Source organism: Pezoporus occidentalis, unplaced genomic scaffold, assembly GCF_034315485.1.
Source record: "Pezoporus occidentalis ecotype Australia unplaced genomic scaffold, CSIRO_AGI_Poc_V1 ctg95, whole genome shotgun sequence".
NCBI classification, from domain to species: Eukaryota; Metazoa; Chordata; class Aves; order Psittaciformes; family Psittacidae; genus Pezoporus; species Pezoporus occidentalis.
In genome coordinates, this window is record NW_026916315.1 from 280,184 (window position 1) to 294,804 (window position 14,621).

General features: G+C 43.4%; 1 protein-coding gene across 8 annotated transcripts in view; it reads left to right on the plus strand.

The window, feature by feature from the left end:
- The window catches only part of LPP (LIM domain containing preferred translocation partner in lipoma), a 353,500-nt gene that overhangs the window by 120,940 nt on the left and 217,939 nt on the right, over positions 1-14,621 (plus strand). For 7 of the 8 annotated variants that reach the window (XM_062606306.1, XM_062606305.1, XM_062606310.1 and 4 more), the window contains one exon: positions 8,793-8,994. In XM_062606306.1, the coding sequence (XP_062462290.1) occupies positions 8,802-8,994 (193 nt within the window). In that variant the 5' untranslated portion in view covers positions 8,793-8,801. Of the gene's footprint in view, positions 1-529; positions 1,200-8,792; positions 8,995-14,621 lie in introns of all 8 variants that reach the window. The other variant, XM_062606312.1, reaches the window with a different exon arrangement.

The following is a 14,621-nucleotide window of genomic DNA, read 5'->3' on the forward strand; positions in this document are numbered from 1 at the left end:
GTGGGGAGGGGATGATTTTCCAGTTATTGGTTATTTAGTTAAAAGAATGAGAACATGCTGCGTTCGTTTGAGAAACATTGCAACTAGAGAATAAGGAATATGATGTTGTATTGCCAGTAGATGCCGGCATATATTGAGCAGGATATAGCTGTATTGCTGCAAACCTTTTTGAGTGCAGATAAAGTCACAGCTGGAAGTCTGGGTTTAAGAGTCATGAAATAATTGATTTTTGGAAGGGATGTCTAGAGGTCATCTGGGCCAGCCCTGTTTTCAGGGCAAACTTTGAATTTAAATCAGGTCTTCTGGAGGATCCCATGGAAATTTGAAACTGTTAAAGTCAGAGAGGGATGATACTAGATTATATGCTTTGAGTAATAATTCAGCACAAGCAGTACTCTAACTAGGTTTCCTTCTCCTTTAATTCCTGTGATTACACTGGTGATGTCCCACAGCAGGAAACTGGTGAATGCTTTTGGCCCTGTTAAACTGAAGAAATGACTTAGATTGTATTTATTTATTTTATTTTGAGGGAATTGAGCTGAAGATACAAAATTCTGCCTTATCCAGGCAACTGGAAGAAACCTTAGGGGAGAGAGAGAGTTAAACTCGCTCCAGCTGGTATCTGCTGTGGAAGACTAAAGCAAAGCATCAAGAAATGTCCGTAAACAGCATAAAATGGGTGCAAGCAAAGAAACCTGGTCTGAGGGAGAGATATGCCACAAGGAGCTGGAGACCATGTGCAACAATTTTGCATATGTTCATGAAAGCAGTCACTGGAGGGTGACAACATGTTCTATTCTTCTTCATCATGTCTCAGAGTCATGTGGCAGCTCAGTTGACCCTTGCTAGCTCTCCTCTGCTCTGGTGATGATGGTCACACAGCCTCACACACAGGATTCCCAGTGCTTAGAATTGTCCCTGAAGCTTTTTGGTTCTCCTGGTTGCTGATGTGAAGTTTGAAGAGCATGAAGAGCCAGAATCAATTTGCTGCTGGGAGGGTCTGTGGGAGGAGCTTCTTTGGACTGGTTAATATTACAGGACTTAAATTTGGGGAGATGTTGTGCAGATCAGCAACGATTAAGGGAGTTCAAAAGGAATCCCAATTACCCAAATCGCATAATTTCACATATGATGTAAAACTGATGAGGGTAAGTACTACCATATGGGAAAGACATCCCAGGAGAGCTTGGGCTAAGTTTGTAAATACCTATGGCACTTCTTATGTTTGGTTAAAGACCTCTAATGAGACCAGAATTTTGACATTATATCCTCTTTTGGAGGCCACAAGAAGCAGGAAAGCTTCATGGCTAAAGATCATCAGCCATAAATGGAGAAATAAATTCATTTAACTTTCAAAGGGGAACAGTGCCAAAAGAAACAAGCAGCTTTGGGAGTTTGTAAAAAGCAGATCTCTCTGGTCAGCCTCAGTTACTGCTTTTGGCTAATTAGTGGAGTGGAGATGATGCAAAGAACTACATTTTAGCAGGGCATTGGGGTTTGTGCTTTTGAGAATTTCAAGCAAAAAAAAAAAAACCAACAAATAAGCTTAGAGTACAAACATCCAGTCTTTTGTATATTGCACCTCTAGCTGAAAGGGGCAATGTGTGGTATGATTTTGCATCGTGAAGGGTGTCCCCTTGGTTCAGTGCTAGAGCTGATCTTTAAAACACAGTTGGAAGGTGAAGTAATGTCAAAAGTTTTCTCCTTTGAGTTTTCTACATGGATGGAAGAGAAGGAAGAGTGGGGAGCATGCAGCCTGCCTTTCTACATATGGCTCATGTAAGACTTAAGAGGCAAACCTTTGTTATCAGGGAAGGGGGCGTCTTGATCATGTTCTTGAATAGCATCAGAGAGAAGCCACAAAAGGGCTTCCAGTTGCATTACTGTGAGCAAACAAGGTCCTGATTCGCTGTATCTGGTCAGTCACTTGGCCTTAGCAGTGATGGTTAACTGTGCATGGGTGGTGCTAAGATAGAACATCATGGACCTACATCAAGCCAGTGGATTTAGGAAGGAGTGGGATGGAAGACAGAGCAGACTGTCTGGAAGCACAGACTGTTGTTGCTCGTTTTTTGTTGAACACTGTTGCTACCCTCTGTGAAGCATTAGCTTAATTAACTCAGGGACAAATTCTTCTGTCTTGGCAAAGTCCATCAACATCCAAGGAGTATTTGCTCCATGTTATAAATATGAAAATGAAATGAAGATTTATTTGGGTACAGTCTAATCACAGAAGAGCCAGCCTGTCTCAGAGATGAATGTACTAACAATTTCAAGAGTAGACAAATTGGTACTCTACTCTTCCATTGCTTATCTGATGTGAGGCTAAATTGGCTTGGAACCCTCCTTGTTTTACCTTTGCTTCTCAAAGGTGAATGACATCCTGTAATTAAAAGAAAAAAACAAAACACTTTTTGCCACACATTTAAAAAAAAAAAGGAAGAAAAAAAAGCAACAAAAAAAACCCTTGTCAAGCTTTTGTTACTGCCTGGTGTTATCTTCTATCGATATTCCTGGTCTGACAGTTTTAGATAGTGCGGTCTCATCTTGGGATTCGTGGATTCCAGTTCCTCTGCTGAGGTGTATTCTTTCATGGTTAGAATTTTCTGAACTTGCAGCATTAAGATTGTCCTAATGATAGAACCAGAGCACATTGTTTTCCTTATTTATGCAGTGGGATTTCAGTCTTTGCTCTTAATGTTATTTATCATGGTTAGTCTGGTCTTATCCTCTGCCTCCAAAAGTAGGTGATGACTAATGCTTCCAAGGAAGGAAGGATAACAGAACCTCGGGCAGCCACAGCTGATTTCAGTCAGTTTTTTGGCTTTCATATTATTCATCATTTTACCTCTTCCATTTTAAGTTAGTGTTCTTGAAAAAAATGATCTTATGCTAGCTTAGCATCCACCATTTCATAAAAGGTAGCTGAAAAATTGAATAGAGTTCAGAGTAAATATACATGAATGAATTGAGAGAACTCTGCTCTTCACAGTGAATTTAATTGATACTTAATTTAAATGCTTTGATTTAATTTAACCAATGACCTGGCTTTGTTCTGAAAGGATCTGCGTAAGGAAGAGAGGCAGGTCTATAATGCAGATGACAGAGCATAACAGAATCCAGTGGTTAGAAGGAGAGCTAGATAATTTAAAGCCAGACACAAAGGAGAAGCTGTAATTATGGTGCTTAATTGCTTGCTCAAACAATTTACCTAGTGTTGTGGTGAATTCTCCAATACTTACATTCTTTCAGTTGAGGCTACATGTACTTCATAAGAAATATTCTTTAGCGCAACATAAGCTTTGTGGTATATTAGTTGGGTAGATTTCCATGCCTTGCACAGTGCAGAAGGGCTAGATGAGATGGTCAATGAGAAGAGCTTTCAAAGCAACAACATAAGGAAGATTTACAATAGTTTTATTTGGGGTGGGGCATTATATTTGGGAAAAGGGATATTGCCAGAATGGTCAGTGAGTAAAGAGTCACAGGAAAAAATTGTAACAGCCAGATCAGGAATGGAGCTGTTGAGTTACTGGTGACCAAGGAGGATGGCTGTGTAAGAGTAGCAGAAAGAAATGCAGGTGCCTTCAGCCAAGACAGAGGGAGATACAGCACTGAGTGAGAAGCAAGAGGTTGCTGTCCCTCTGGGAGCGTTCCTAGGGACACACGTTCTGATGACAAAGGTTGTTCCAGCCTGGCTGTGTTAAATGTTGGGTGGCTAGATTTATTCATGTTTGCTAGGAAGGGCTCACTGTATGCAAAGCGTGCCTGGTGAATTATTTGCTTGGAGCAGAAATGTGGGAGCCACTGTAGATTTCACCTACAGTTTAACTTCTCAGTGAGAGCTCTGTGGTCTAGCCATTGGGTTGAGCAGCAGAGGGATCAGGCCCTATGAATTTGGCATCCAAGGAGCAGTGAGCTACTTTTGCTGGACAAGTGGCTTGTCCAGTAAAAAGTGGGTGAAACTCACTATTCTTCAATGGAGGGGGATTGCTTTTGAAGACCAAAGTGATCAAATTGGGTTTGATGGTTTTCACTCCATCTGCTATTACCCTTCAAGGAGGAGCTTGCTATAGTCACCCTTAGAAGTGGATAATGCAGCTATTCTAACAGCTCCATCCCTAACAGCCAAGGCGAGCAGATGCACTTCACCATATTGCCCCTGCCAGTGTGCAGGCTCCTGGGGTGTTTTTTCCTAGTCCTGCTTCTTGTGTTCCCCCAGCCCATCCATCTTGATGCTCCTTTTGTTGTGTTTTACCCATTCCTTGGTTTGCTAAAGCCTGCATCATCCAATACAGTTTGTTCTTTTTCTTCTCTCAGTTTCCCAGTGACTTTATCCTTATGACCACTGACTTCTGCAATCTCGCATCCCACATGTACTTAGAAACTTCTGAAAAACATTACTGTTTGCTGTATAACCAGCAGAAATAAGTTTTTTTTTTTTGGAAGGAAACACCTCAAAGACAGAAATGAAACATGCATTTGATGATCATGTTTCCTGGCTAGCCAGAAAAGGACAGCCTTTACCTATTGAAGTTTCTCATCCAAATGCAGGAACCACAATGATGCAGAGGCGGTGCCATATGTAAGAGTAATTTTAGAGTAAGAGGATTGGTTATAAGCCCAAGTTTCCCTGTGCTGTTTTGATTACTTGTTCGCATCACAAAATGTTCATCTGTTTTTCTCCAAAGGAGCTTCTGATTGAAAACCAGGCAATATTGCAAAGAGTGATGAGGGACCACAAATGGCTTTCTCTGAATTAGCCAGGGTGCTCCACCATAGACAGGTTTGCAGAGAGTGGGGCACTGTGCCCATCTACAAGCCACTGCCCTTTATATTTTGCCTTACTCTTAGCCTTTTGACAGGTTAAAAAAATGGGGGTGGGGAAGAAAGGAGGAAATAACAGCAAACCCAGAAGTTTAGCTTCAGCTGATAAAAAGAGATTAATTTTCTTTTTTTTTTTATGATCTCACAAAGGAGTTAGGCTAAATTTAATTGAGGCTAGAGAGATAGGGCTGGAACAGATGAGGAAAAGGGAACTTGCTGAAAACATTGTCAAGGCACAGATAGCAAAAATGAGTGGCAGCAAATGCGTAACAGAAAATGAGAGGAGGAGAATGAGAAAGAGAAAAGGCTAATGGGGAAACAATTAGAAAATACTACCACCATGAAAACAAATGCATTAGAGGGTAGCTGAGAAGGACCTATGTGCCAGATTATAGTGAGCAATTAAGCAATTGAGTTATGGTAGTGTGGTCTTCATGCTCCCAAACTGCCCATAAGAAGAGTCTGCTTCTTAAACTTATTCCTTGAGATTCACATCATCTTCAGCTGTCACCAGCACTGGGCAACGTGGCTACTGAAGCAGATATTCTTGGTTTGTGTGTCACTCAGTCCATCCCTGCCATAAGCCTGACAGACCATGAGAGCTGAGTGGGACCAAGGCATGTTACCTGGGAGCTTAAGCAACAACTAGGGAGTTTCCAGGACAGGAATGATAATAATCTGGTCCATACCAGGATTTTTTTTTTTTGCTTTGAATTAGTATGGAGGTGATGTCCAGGGTCTGATGGTGTTTCATGCAGCAGGATGCTCTTTCATATGAGATGTCAAGCCAGGGGCTAAAAAACATGTCAGAATAAAGCTCCAGGATGCTTTTAGCAATGGGTAAGGTATAGTCATCTTTGAATGTAATAACTCTGCAGAGTGCAGAGTTGTCATATTTGGCTCTTAAGGCTCAGTGCCCTCATTGCTTTCTGCTCCTAAAACCTAGATAGCTGCCTAAGTTTTATTGCTGTGTTTTACATTTCTGAAGGACGTGGGAGGAGGAGGCAGCAGTGTAGGTGAATCTTACTGCTCGAGTGGCAGTGTTTTCTAGGTCCATCAGGGCTGGTGTGGGTGAGGGAAGCCCAAGGTGGTGGGAGCATGGTTTGCGTACCTTTTGCCCTCACCCGTTGTGGCTGGCTTCCTCTCCAGCCCTGTGGAGAAGACCTGCATTTCACTTCTTGCTTTCAGAATGACGCTCAGCAGTGTTAATGTAAGGTCAGGCGTCAGTCATATAGGGGAAGGAAGTCATGTCGTTGCAGCTCAGTCCTGGATGCTTGTCCATCTTCAGGGTGCTTCTGCCATGCTCCCATTTACCTCATTAAAAGCCAGTCATGATGGCTTTCACTGGTATCAGCTGTCTAGCGCAACAGGCTCACCTTCCAGTGGTAGGAATCGCTAAAGTGCTGTGTGCACACTGAGTGGTCAGACTGCACAGTGAGGAAGAGCCACAAGTGTTAGAACCAATGTTTGGCACTTACTGGTTCCTCTCCCACACAAGAAGTGATGGAGGTATAAGATGACCACAGGTTGTCTATCTGCTGGTTTTGGGTCAGACATTGGGATTTTAAGTAGAAATGACTCAAGTAGGAAATCTGTTACCTGGAGTGAACTTACTGGGCTGGAATAAGCACACATACATATACATCAGTTTTAACAGTCATTGCTGTTAGCTGGAGGTATGGTCCCCACATTCCATGTGGAGACCTTGCTCCTTTCCCCAAGACTGACTCAGCATTGCTAACAGCAAATAGCTAGGACAAGGTTATAAATGCAGGAACCCACAGGACTACTTTTTCTGGTTTATACCCAAGAGATTTCATTTGCTTCTTTGATAAAGGACTTAACTGAATTTGCTCCACCATGAAGCATGTAAGATGCAGATGTTTTGCCAGTCAGGATGAGCTGGCAAAACAGCTCTGCTCCTAAGTCCCAACAGCTTACTCTTGTAAGCTTTTCTGGTGATCTGTGAGCCCAACTTAGGAGAAAAGGGAAATGAAGTGTGATTTCTGTTTTGTTTTCTCTAGACAGACAGTCTAGACTATCAGGTAGGTAGGCTATCAGATATGCTGCCTTCTTGCCTAGGTGTTCCATATAATCCTGGGGTCTGGTTGAAGAGCTCGTTGTTTGTTTCTCTGAGAAGCATGTGTACACAGAAGTCTTAGCTGTGTGGCACCAAGAATATGCCCAGGTAGACTAGGAGTGAGCCTATGGCTGCATTCCTGCCTTGTTCAATGAACTGTATGTGGCTGCACTTCTCAGCTTTGGAAGCAATTCAAATAGAAGGTTGCATGCGTGACCACAGAGCTGTGTCAGAATAGTTAGAGTGTTGTAGGATTGTGGACTTTGGTAATGATTTCACTCCAAGGTGGTCTTCACCTTTCTTCTGTCCCCTTTCCTCTTCCCCCTCTTCTCAGAAAATTGTTCACACAAGCTAATACAGCCCTTAGCTGCCATGCTCAGCAGAGCTACAGCTCTCTCTTGCATCTCATCCCTGGTATATTGCGCTTGCTGCAGTTACAGACCACCTCTTTGCAAATCCAGTTGCCTCTCTGCATTGTCCCGTTGTTCCCAGATGGAAGGGCTTTTCTGCAATGGCACTCTGCTACATGACCTGGTTCTGTCGCTTGCGCTGATCCTTTCCCATGATCAAAACAAATCTTTCCTGATTGGGTCATAGGTGCCTGCTGTTTTCAATGGCCTTGAGGAGTCCTAACACCAAAGCAGAGCATGGACAAAACTGACAGGACAAGGGGCAATGGCTTTAAACTCAAAGAGGGGAGATTTAGATTAGATACTAGGAAGAAGTTCCTCACTATGAGGGTGGTGAGACACTGGAACAGGTTGTCCAGAGCAGTTGTGGCTGCCCCATCCCTTGCAGTGTTCAAGGCTGGATGGGGCTTTGAGCAACCTGGTCTAGTAGAAGCTGTCCCTGTCTGTGGCAGGGGTTTGGAACTAGATAAGCTTTAAGGTCCCTTCCAACACAAACCATTCTGGGACAGAGGGCTCAAAAGCATTGGCTTTTGTCTGTGTGGTGTCTTCATTTCTTCATCGCATCTCAAATCCAGCTCTGATAGCTCTTGATACCATCTTGATAGTACTGTAGGACCATCATCACTGCTACCCAGCAAGTGTGGTTTGTGTGCAGAGAAAAGCACATGTTTATTGCAATGAACAGGGTGGTTTGTTTTTTTATGAGTTACATTTTCAGTGGCATCTGAGTCCAGTTCTCAAAAGTGATGTAGGCTTTTAAGAGACCAAAGCCAAGATTTTCATAAATAAGTAATGATTTGGGCTGCCTCCCTTTTCTGTTACACAAGTTGAGATGTCTAAAAGGAGCCTGGTTGTCAGCAGTTGTGGAATTCTGGCATTTTTTCAGAATTGACATGCTTTTAAAATATCTTAAGCTGGGCATTCAGAAATGGAGGCATCAAGAATGATTAGCTGCTTTTGAAAACCTGTTTCTTAAAAGTTTGAATGAAAATCGCTATGATTTTCATTCTAAATTACATGTTAAAAAGTACTAAAGGTGTATTTTGGAAGTGCCTATCTGCGACTACACTTGTCCCCAGAGCATCTGCACTATTATATATTAATGTACTCACAAAAGCTGAACAGTGAAAGGGAAATGTATCACTACTGTTCTGAATGGATGGTAGGTTTGATGGGCTTCTCCAGGGTATCAGCCTGTATCCATTTTGGTTTGAAGATGAAAATAGCAATGGTTTTGCAGGTATCACCAATAACCTGATCAGGAATTCTGACCTACTGGGGAAGAAAATACAAGTTTATGTTTTAATTTCTATACATTAGGACCAATATGTTTAAAGATAAGTGCGTGCAAGTTAAATATGTTAAAAGGTTTTGTAGATTTGATTTTATAAACCCGCAAAGTAGTAGGTTTGCAACTGTATTTCCCCATCCTAAATTTCTAATATACTTGTGACTCTCATCATCTCTTCTCTCAGATCTGAACCATGTCCCACCCGTCCTGGCTGCCACCCAAGAGTACCAACGAGCCTGTTGGTCACATTACTGCAAGGATGGAGACCACACACACCTTTGGGACTCCCAGCATCTCGGTGTCTACCCAGCAGACACCAAAGAAGTTTGCGCCTGTCGTTGCCCCCAAGCCAAAGTACAATCCATACAAGCAACCAGGAGGTGATGGTATGTATTTATTATTTTTAGGAAGGAACCACAGCAGTTTGATTCTGACTGCTAACATAGGCTGTTCTTGACGTGTTCTTTGTTGATCTGTTTGTGGGAGCCTACTGGTTTGATTCAGGGTTTTTTTTTAACCTTTTCCCTCTACTATGGAACACTCTTGAATATGAAATAATGCTGAGGATGTTTATGTAGCCATCACAGAAGCCTTTGGAGTGGTTATGTCAAGAGAACAACCACCATGTCTCAGCTTTCCTTGACCTCCTGCTATAGAAGTCCTCCTCTCTTCACATAAGCAACAAGTGTGGGTGTTGGGTTCTTGGCTTGTGCACATATGGAGGGAGGGAGCACAGCTGGGGATGCCTCTGGGGTTTGCAGCTCGAAACCTGCCAGTTGAATGCCCCTAGCTGAATGTGGAGAGTGTGTGATGGGACCTTCCTGCAGCAAAACGGTGAAAGACAAGGATTTTAGGATAGTAGTATCTGTCTTAGCAGAGTGGCCGCTTTCCTTTTCTTGGTCGTTTACTGTGGTTAGAAATCGGTGGAAAACTTTCTCTCTTCTGCTCTCCCTCTTCCTCCACAAATGAAATCTTGGTTGTATTCAAGAAAATAGGCAAACCTTTTGATGTTTGGTTTTGGATGCTCTGCTTCATTCCATCACCACTTTTCCCTATTTAGTGTAGAGTGCAGTAAGATAATCTGTTTTTTTTTGTGGTTTTGTTTTTTTTTTTCCCCCTTTTAAAGCATATGCATTTTCAGGAAGATTACAGAGTTATGGAAAGGAGAAAGAACAATAAACGAGCATATTAAATCTCAAACTTGAGCAATTTTCTAATGTTAAGGACATTTTGTAGGAAAGTTGGAAAAGTCTGACGAGTTCTTTCCTCTGCAGCTCTAACTTTGGAGAATTCAGAACGAAAAAAGAAAATGTGTTGGAGGGAAAAGCGAAGTCGTATGCACCTGTTCTGTTGCCTTCAGTAACAAACTTAGCGAGTAAGAGGAAGAGAAAGACATTTGGAATTAAAAAAGTAGAAAATCCATTTTTGAAGTGCAGTGAGAATGTCACCATCAAGTTAATTGGAATTTCTTATTCTTCTAATTCTCTTTAAATTTAAAATAATAATGAAAAATGACATTAGGGTTGGTTTGTTGTCCTAGGAAAACCGTTGTTGATCAGCTGCTATTTTTCTTGATGAAAGATGTCAGTATGCGTTAGTTGTCACTGCTTTGATGATTGTAGATCTGATTATATGTGACTTAGGAACATTATCACCATCTAAAAAATTCTTAGTTTCTTGGCATTTGGGGAAGGAGGCTGTCCTTAAGAACAGAGCAGGGACTGCAGGCTGAGAAGGGGAGATGCGGCACACATATTTCTCATGCAACCCTGACTACCTGGTCCTGCAAGCAGCAGAGCATTGCCAGGTCTTTTATAAAACAGAAGACATCAGAAGCTCGCAGGGAGACTTTTTCAGTGCTAATCCCTTGCCTTGTCTGATGCTGGGCTTTTGGAGATTCCATCGTTATCTGACAGGACTGGAAGAGCTAAGGGTTGGCCAAGACCTGGTCAAGGACTGGCTTAGTGATGCGACAGCCTGCCTGCAGCTTAAGCTAATCCACTTTCACAAGGCGACACACTGCTGGTAGGTGTCAGCAGCTGGTGCAAAGCCATTAGCCCAGCCATATATAACCCTGAGAATATGAAGCTTCTGGGATCTGGCAGGCAAGAAGGGGACAGTGAGAAAATATTTAGTCCACCATGCTTCATTCACTTTCTAAGGCTCCCTTCTCCCCTCCAGGCTCCCTAATTGTTTGGGTTTTTTGTCCATTACCTCTATTGTTTTTGCAGTAATAATTCAGCCTGAGAGACAGCTCCATGCCCCACTGGTTCCCTGCATAAAGGGGCACTGTGAGTCATTTTGCCTAAATTTGTTCTCTGTTGGTCACAGGTCTTTCCCATCTGGTTATCTGTGAGTCTGTAGGTGGAAGAGCTGCAGCATCCCCTTCTACCTCGGTGTGTTTTCATCCCTCCTGTCCCACCAGAGCTGCTTCACTGGAGGCATGTGGGCTTTCCGCCCAGCATGTGGGTAGCACACAGCGCAGCATCCTTCTGCCAGAGATGAGTGCAAGCAGCAGCACTGCTCCTGGGAAGTGCTGTCCCAGGGCTGCAGTGGGGCAGAAAGCATCTGTGCATATCAGAGCCTGGCACAGCCTTGCCTGCCCCAGCCATGTCGCTGGAGTTGGTTCATTGCTACCAGAGGCTGCAGGAATGGTGTTTGGTATCTCTCTGGGAGGTCAGCAAATTCCTTTCCCATTAATTTCTTCAGCTCATTGCTTTTAATGTTTGGGAAAATGCATCCTCTGGCCTTGCATTTCTATTCTTCTTCTTCTTCTTATTATTATTATTTTTATTTTTTTTTGTAGGTATGTTGGTAGCACGTAGCAGATCTGCCCAGCTGATCACATTTTGTGGTTTTATTTCTTGATCACATTGAAAGCACACTGGAGTTACAGGCTGTGGAGCAGACTCTGTGCACAGTGGAGAATTGGCTGCACACCCCTCTCCTCCTGCCTCCCACCAAAGGCATTTCTTTGGTCTCACCTTGACTTTGATTTTATTATTTTTTTTTTCCCCTAACATCTGCACAGAAATCAGCCAGAAGGTGTTGATTAAAAGGTACTCAATGGAACTTTAAAAGAAATGGTTAAATGAATGAAAAAAAGGTGAAATTGCAGCAGCCAGCAGTTTATAAACCAGCAGCATTTTATTATGACTGGAAGCACTCAAGGCATGCATGGTTTAGACCAGCTAAATGAGCAATTTTCATAGTGCTGTGAGCCCCTCTCTTTGCTATTTGCCATGGTGACTTGCTGCAACTTGTTTCAAACTAGATTTCTCAACTTATCAAAGCAGAGATTCTGTCTTGCTGTTGCAAGGCTCTGTTTGGAGGGCCCCAGGTATGACTGCAGTAGTAGTAGTAATGATAATAATAATAATGATCAGTAAGACCACAGCTCTGATTAACATTCTGCACAGGTCTCTGCCATTCAGCTAGCTGAAGAGGCAGGCACAGCTGTGTTTTTATAGGTCCTACAAACACTGGACCAGACGTCCACGTGCTGTTGTCTGGGCCGGGTTTCTGGAGGATTTACAGTTAGCATTCCCCACTGTGACAGTTTCTGGGGGATTAACCTTGCCTGATCCCAGGAGGCATGAACACTGCAGTCCCCAGGACATGCAGGTTTCTGACATCTTACACAGCTCTGTATTCATCACACAGAGGGAGGAGAGCTGTATATGCTTGGGGAAGATGGTTTTCTATAAGATAAACAAGTGTGCATGGGAAGGAAGTGTAGCTGCTAGTGAATTAGGCTGGAAATCAAAATTAGATGTCCAGACATTTGAGCAGTGGCTCTGAAAGTGTAGAACTGGGGCCAGGGATGGTCCTCGGTTGGAGCTGGATGTATTTGGAGTTTGAGAGCATCTTCTCTTTGTGCTGGAAGGAGAAGGGTCCTGATATATATGTTACATCATCCAGCCATGGGTCCTGACAGTCTGTTTCTTATAGTTGGCTTCTTTCTCTATGTTCACGTGTTTGGTGCTACCTGCCTCCTCCCTCTATTCCTCAGCAGACTCTCTCTGAAAGTGTGGTCTTGTTCTCTGTACTCACTGAGCAGAAAATCTTTTAAGCAAATTAATACCTTTTTCTGGGGAGACAGTATTAATTTCATTTTCTTTAAAATCATGGGATGCCCCAAAGGTCAGGTTAGACAGGCTTTGATCAACCTGATCTAGCGACAGATGTCCCTGACAATGGCATGGGCATTGGATTAGGTGATCTTTGAAAGTCCCTTCCAAATTTTTTGTGATTCTATGGATGCCCTACCTCCTTTCCCTGCCACATATTCCTCTCTGGCTCTCTAGCTTTGACATTTAAATTGGTCTTTCAACATCTTCAACAGAACTGGGGCCTTGGGAAAGTGTTGCCACACGGCTGTTCCCATCTCTGCTGGCCTCAGGAAGGTGGAGAGGATTTACGGCTTACAGATGAAGCAAATTTCCTTTTCTTCTTTTCCCCTAGTCCTGGAAAACAGGGTCTCACCCTCCAGGGCAGACTAAGGAGGCATCTGGTACAGAATGAGGTTGGTGATGGTTGATCCACTGGCTTTGTGCATGCTGCCATGGGTCTGGTGGTGATGGGGCTGGTGTGAGTTTGCAGGCTTTGTGTTACTGGGAGGACAACTGGCAGCTCTGAAACAAATGCTGCTGGGGCAGGGCAGCTGGGATGGAGTGCGGGGTATATGCACTGGGATGGTGCCGGGGGTGAGGCCCTGCCTGAGCTGCTTAGAGAAGCCTGAGTTAGGGCTCTTTAGACCATCAGATGGCTTGAGCATAGTGAGTGGCAAGCTTTGCAGTGTTTGGATACTTTTAATTTTGAGCTAGTTTTCAGAGCTTCAAAACCTCTTTTCCCCTTGCCTTTCCCCTTCCCCTCCAAATGGAACTCCTCAGATACGAAGCAGTGCAAGTCCAGGAGAAAACACACTGTGGTGATGCAGGTGGAGCCCAACTAGTGAGCCCTGGGAGGCTGCTGCCCAAAGTCCCCTGAGTTGCAGGGTTGGGCTTTCCAGTCCAGCATTCACGGGCTCTGCCGCAGCTACCTGCAGGTTGAATATGCCTCCTCTGCCATCATGCGTAATCATTTGAAGGGTGGCAGGGTGAGGAGCAAGTCTATCCTCACTTACTGAGAAATGCCAGACATTGCTTGATGACCATAATACCTGCAGCAACAGTTAATATGGATTTAATAATGGAAACTAAATGAAAGGACAGGAATCAAAGCAAGTTCTTGCTTTCTCCTTCCTTTCCTTTGGTGGCTTTCAGATATGGTGAACAACAAGGCTCGTGTGAAGGCCTTTGAGGCTTTCATAATGTTGTCTTTTTGTTGTTTGGGTTTTTTTTAAACCCATCTCTTTCCATTTACTTCGGTTGAAGGACAAAGCAAGTGACTCACGAGACAAGGCATAACAGCCGGACCAGCTCCAGGGTGAGGCTACATGGTTGACATCAATGTGAATGCTTGAACCCAGCTGATCCAGGTTTCCCAGGGCTTGGCTATCCCTATGTGCTCCTCCTCTTCCTGTGTGTGGAGGCTCTTGAGCACTAATGAATTATATTCTGCTATGTCTGTAGGGGACTAGGATTATGAACGGTCAGGCTGTTTGTTGTTCTCTTTATAGGCAGATATACCTAGTGGGTTTTGTTTACAGCAGCTGCTATCAGTAGCTCAGTCTAATTTTCGAAACCTGGGTATGGATTTATTGGACTAGACACTCTGTGTTTTAGCTCTGCTGTTCCCTGCTCTACAGTCTTTGACAGTTCAGAGAAGCTAACCAGGTCCAGAGTCTATTCATTACTTGGACGAGAACCCTGAAAGAATAAATTCAGGCTGACTTGGGAGATTCTGCGGGTTTGTGTTTTTCTGACTGGTTGATTGGTTTGGGGATTTTTTTTGTCTTTTTTGTTTTGATTTGTTTTGGGGTTTTGTTTGTTTGTTTGTGTTTTTTTGTGGTTGTCTGTGCTGGGTCTGCACCAAAGCAACAGGAATCCTTGCTGATGGGAGGTGTGTTGAT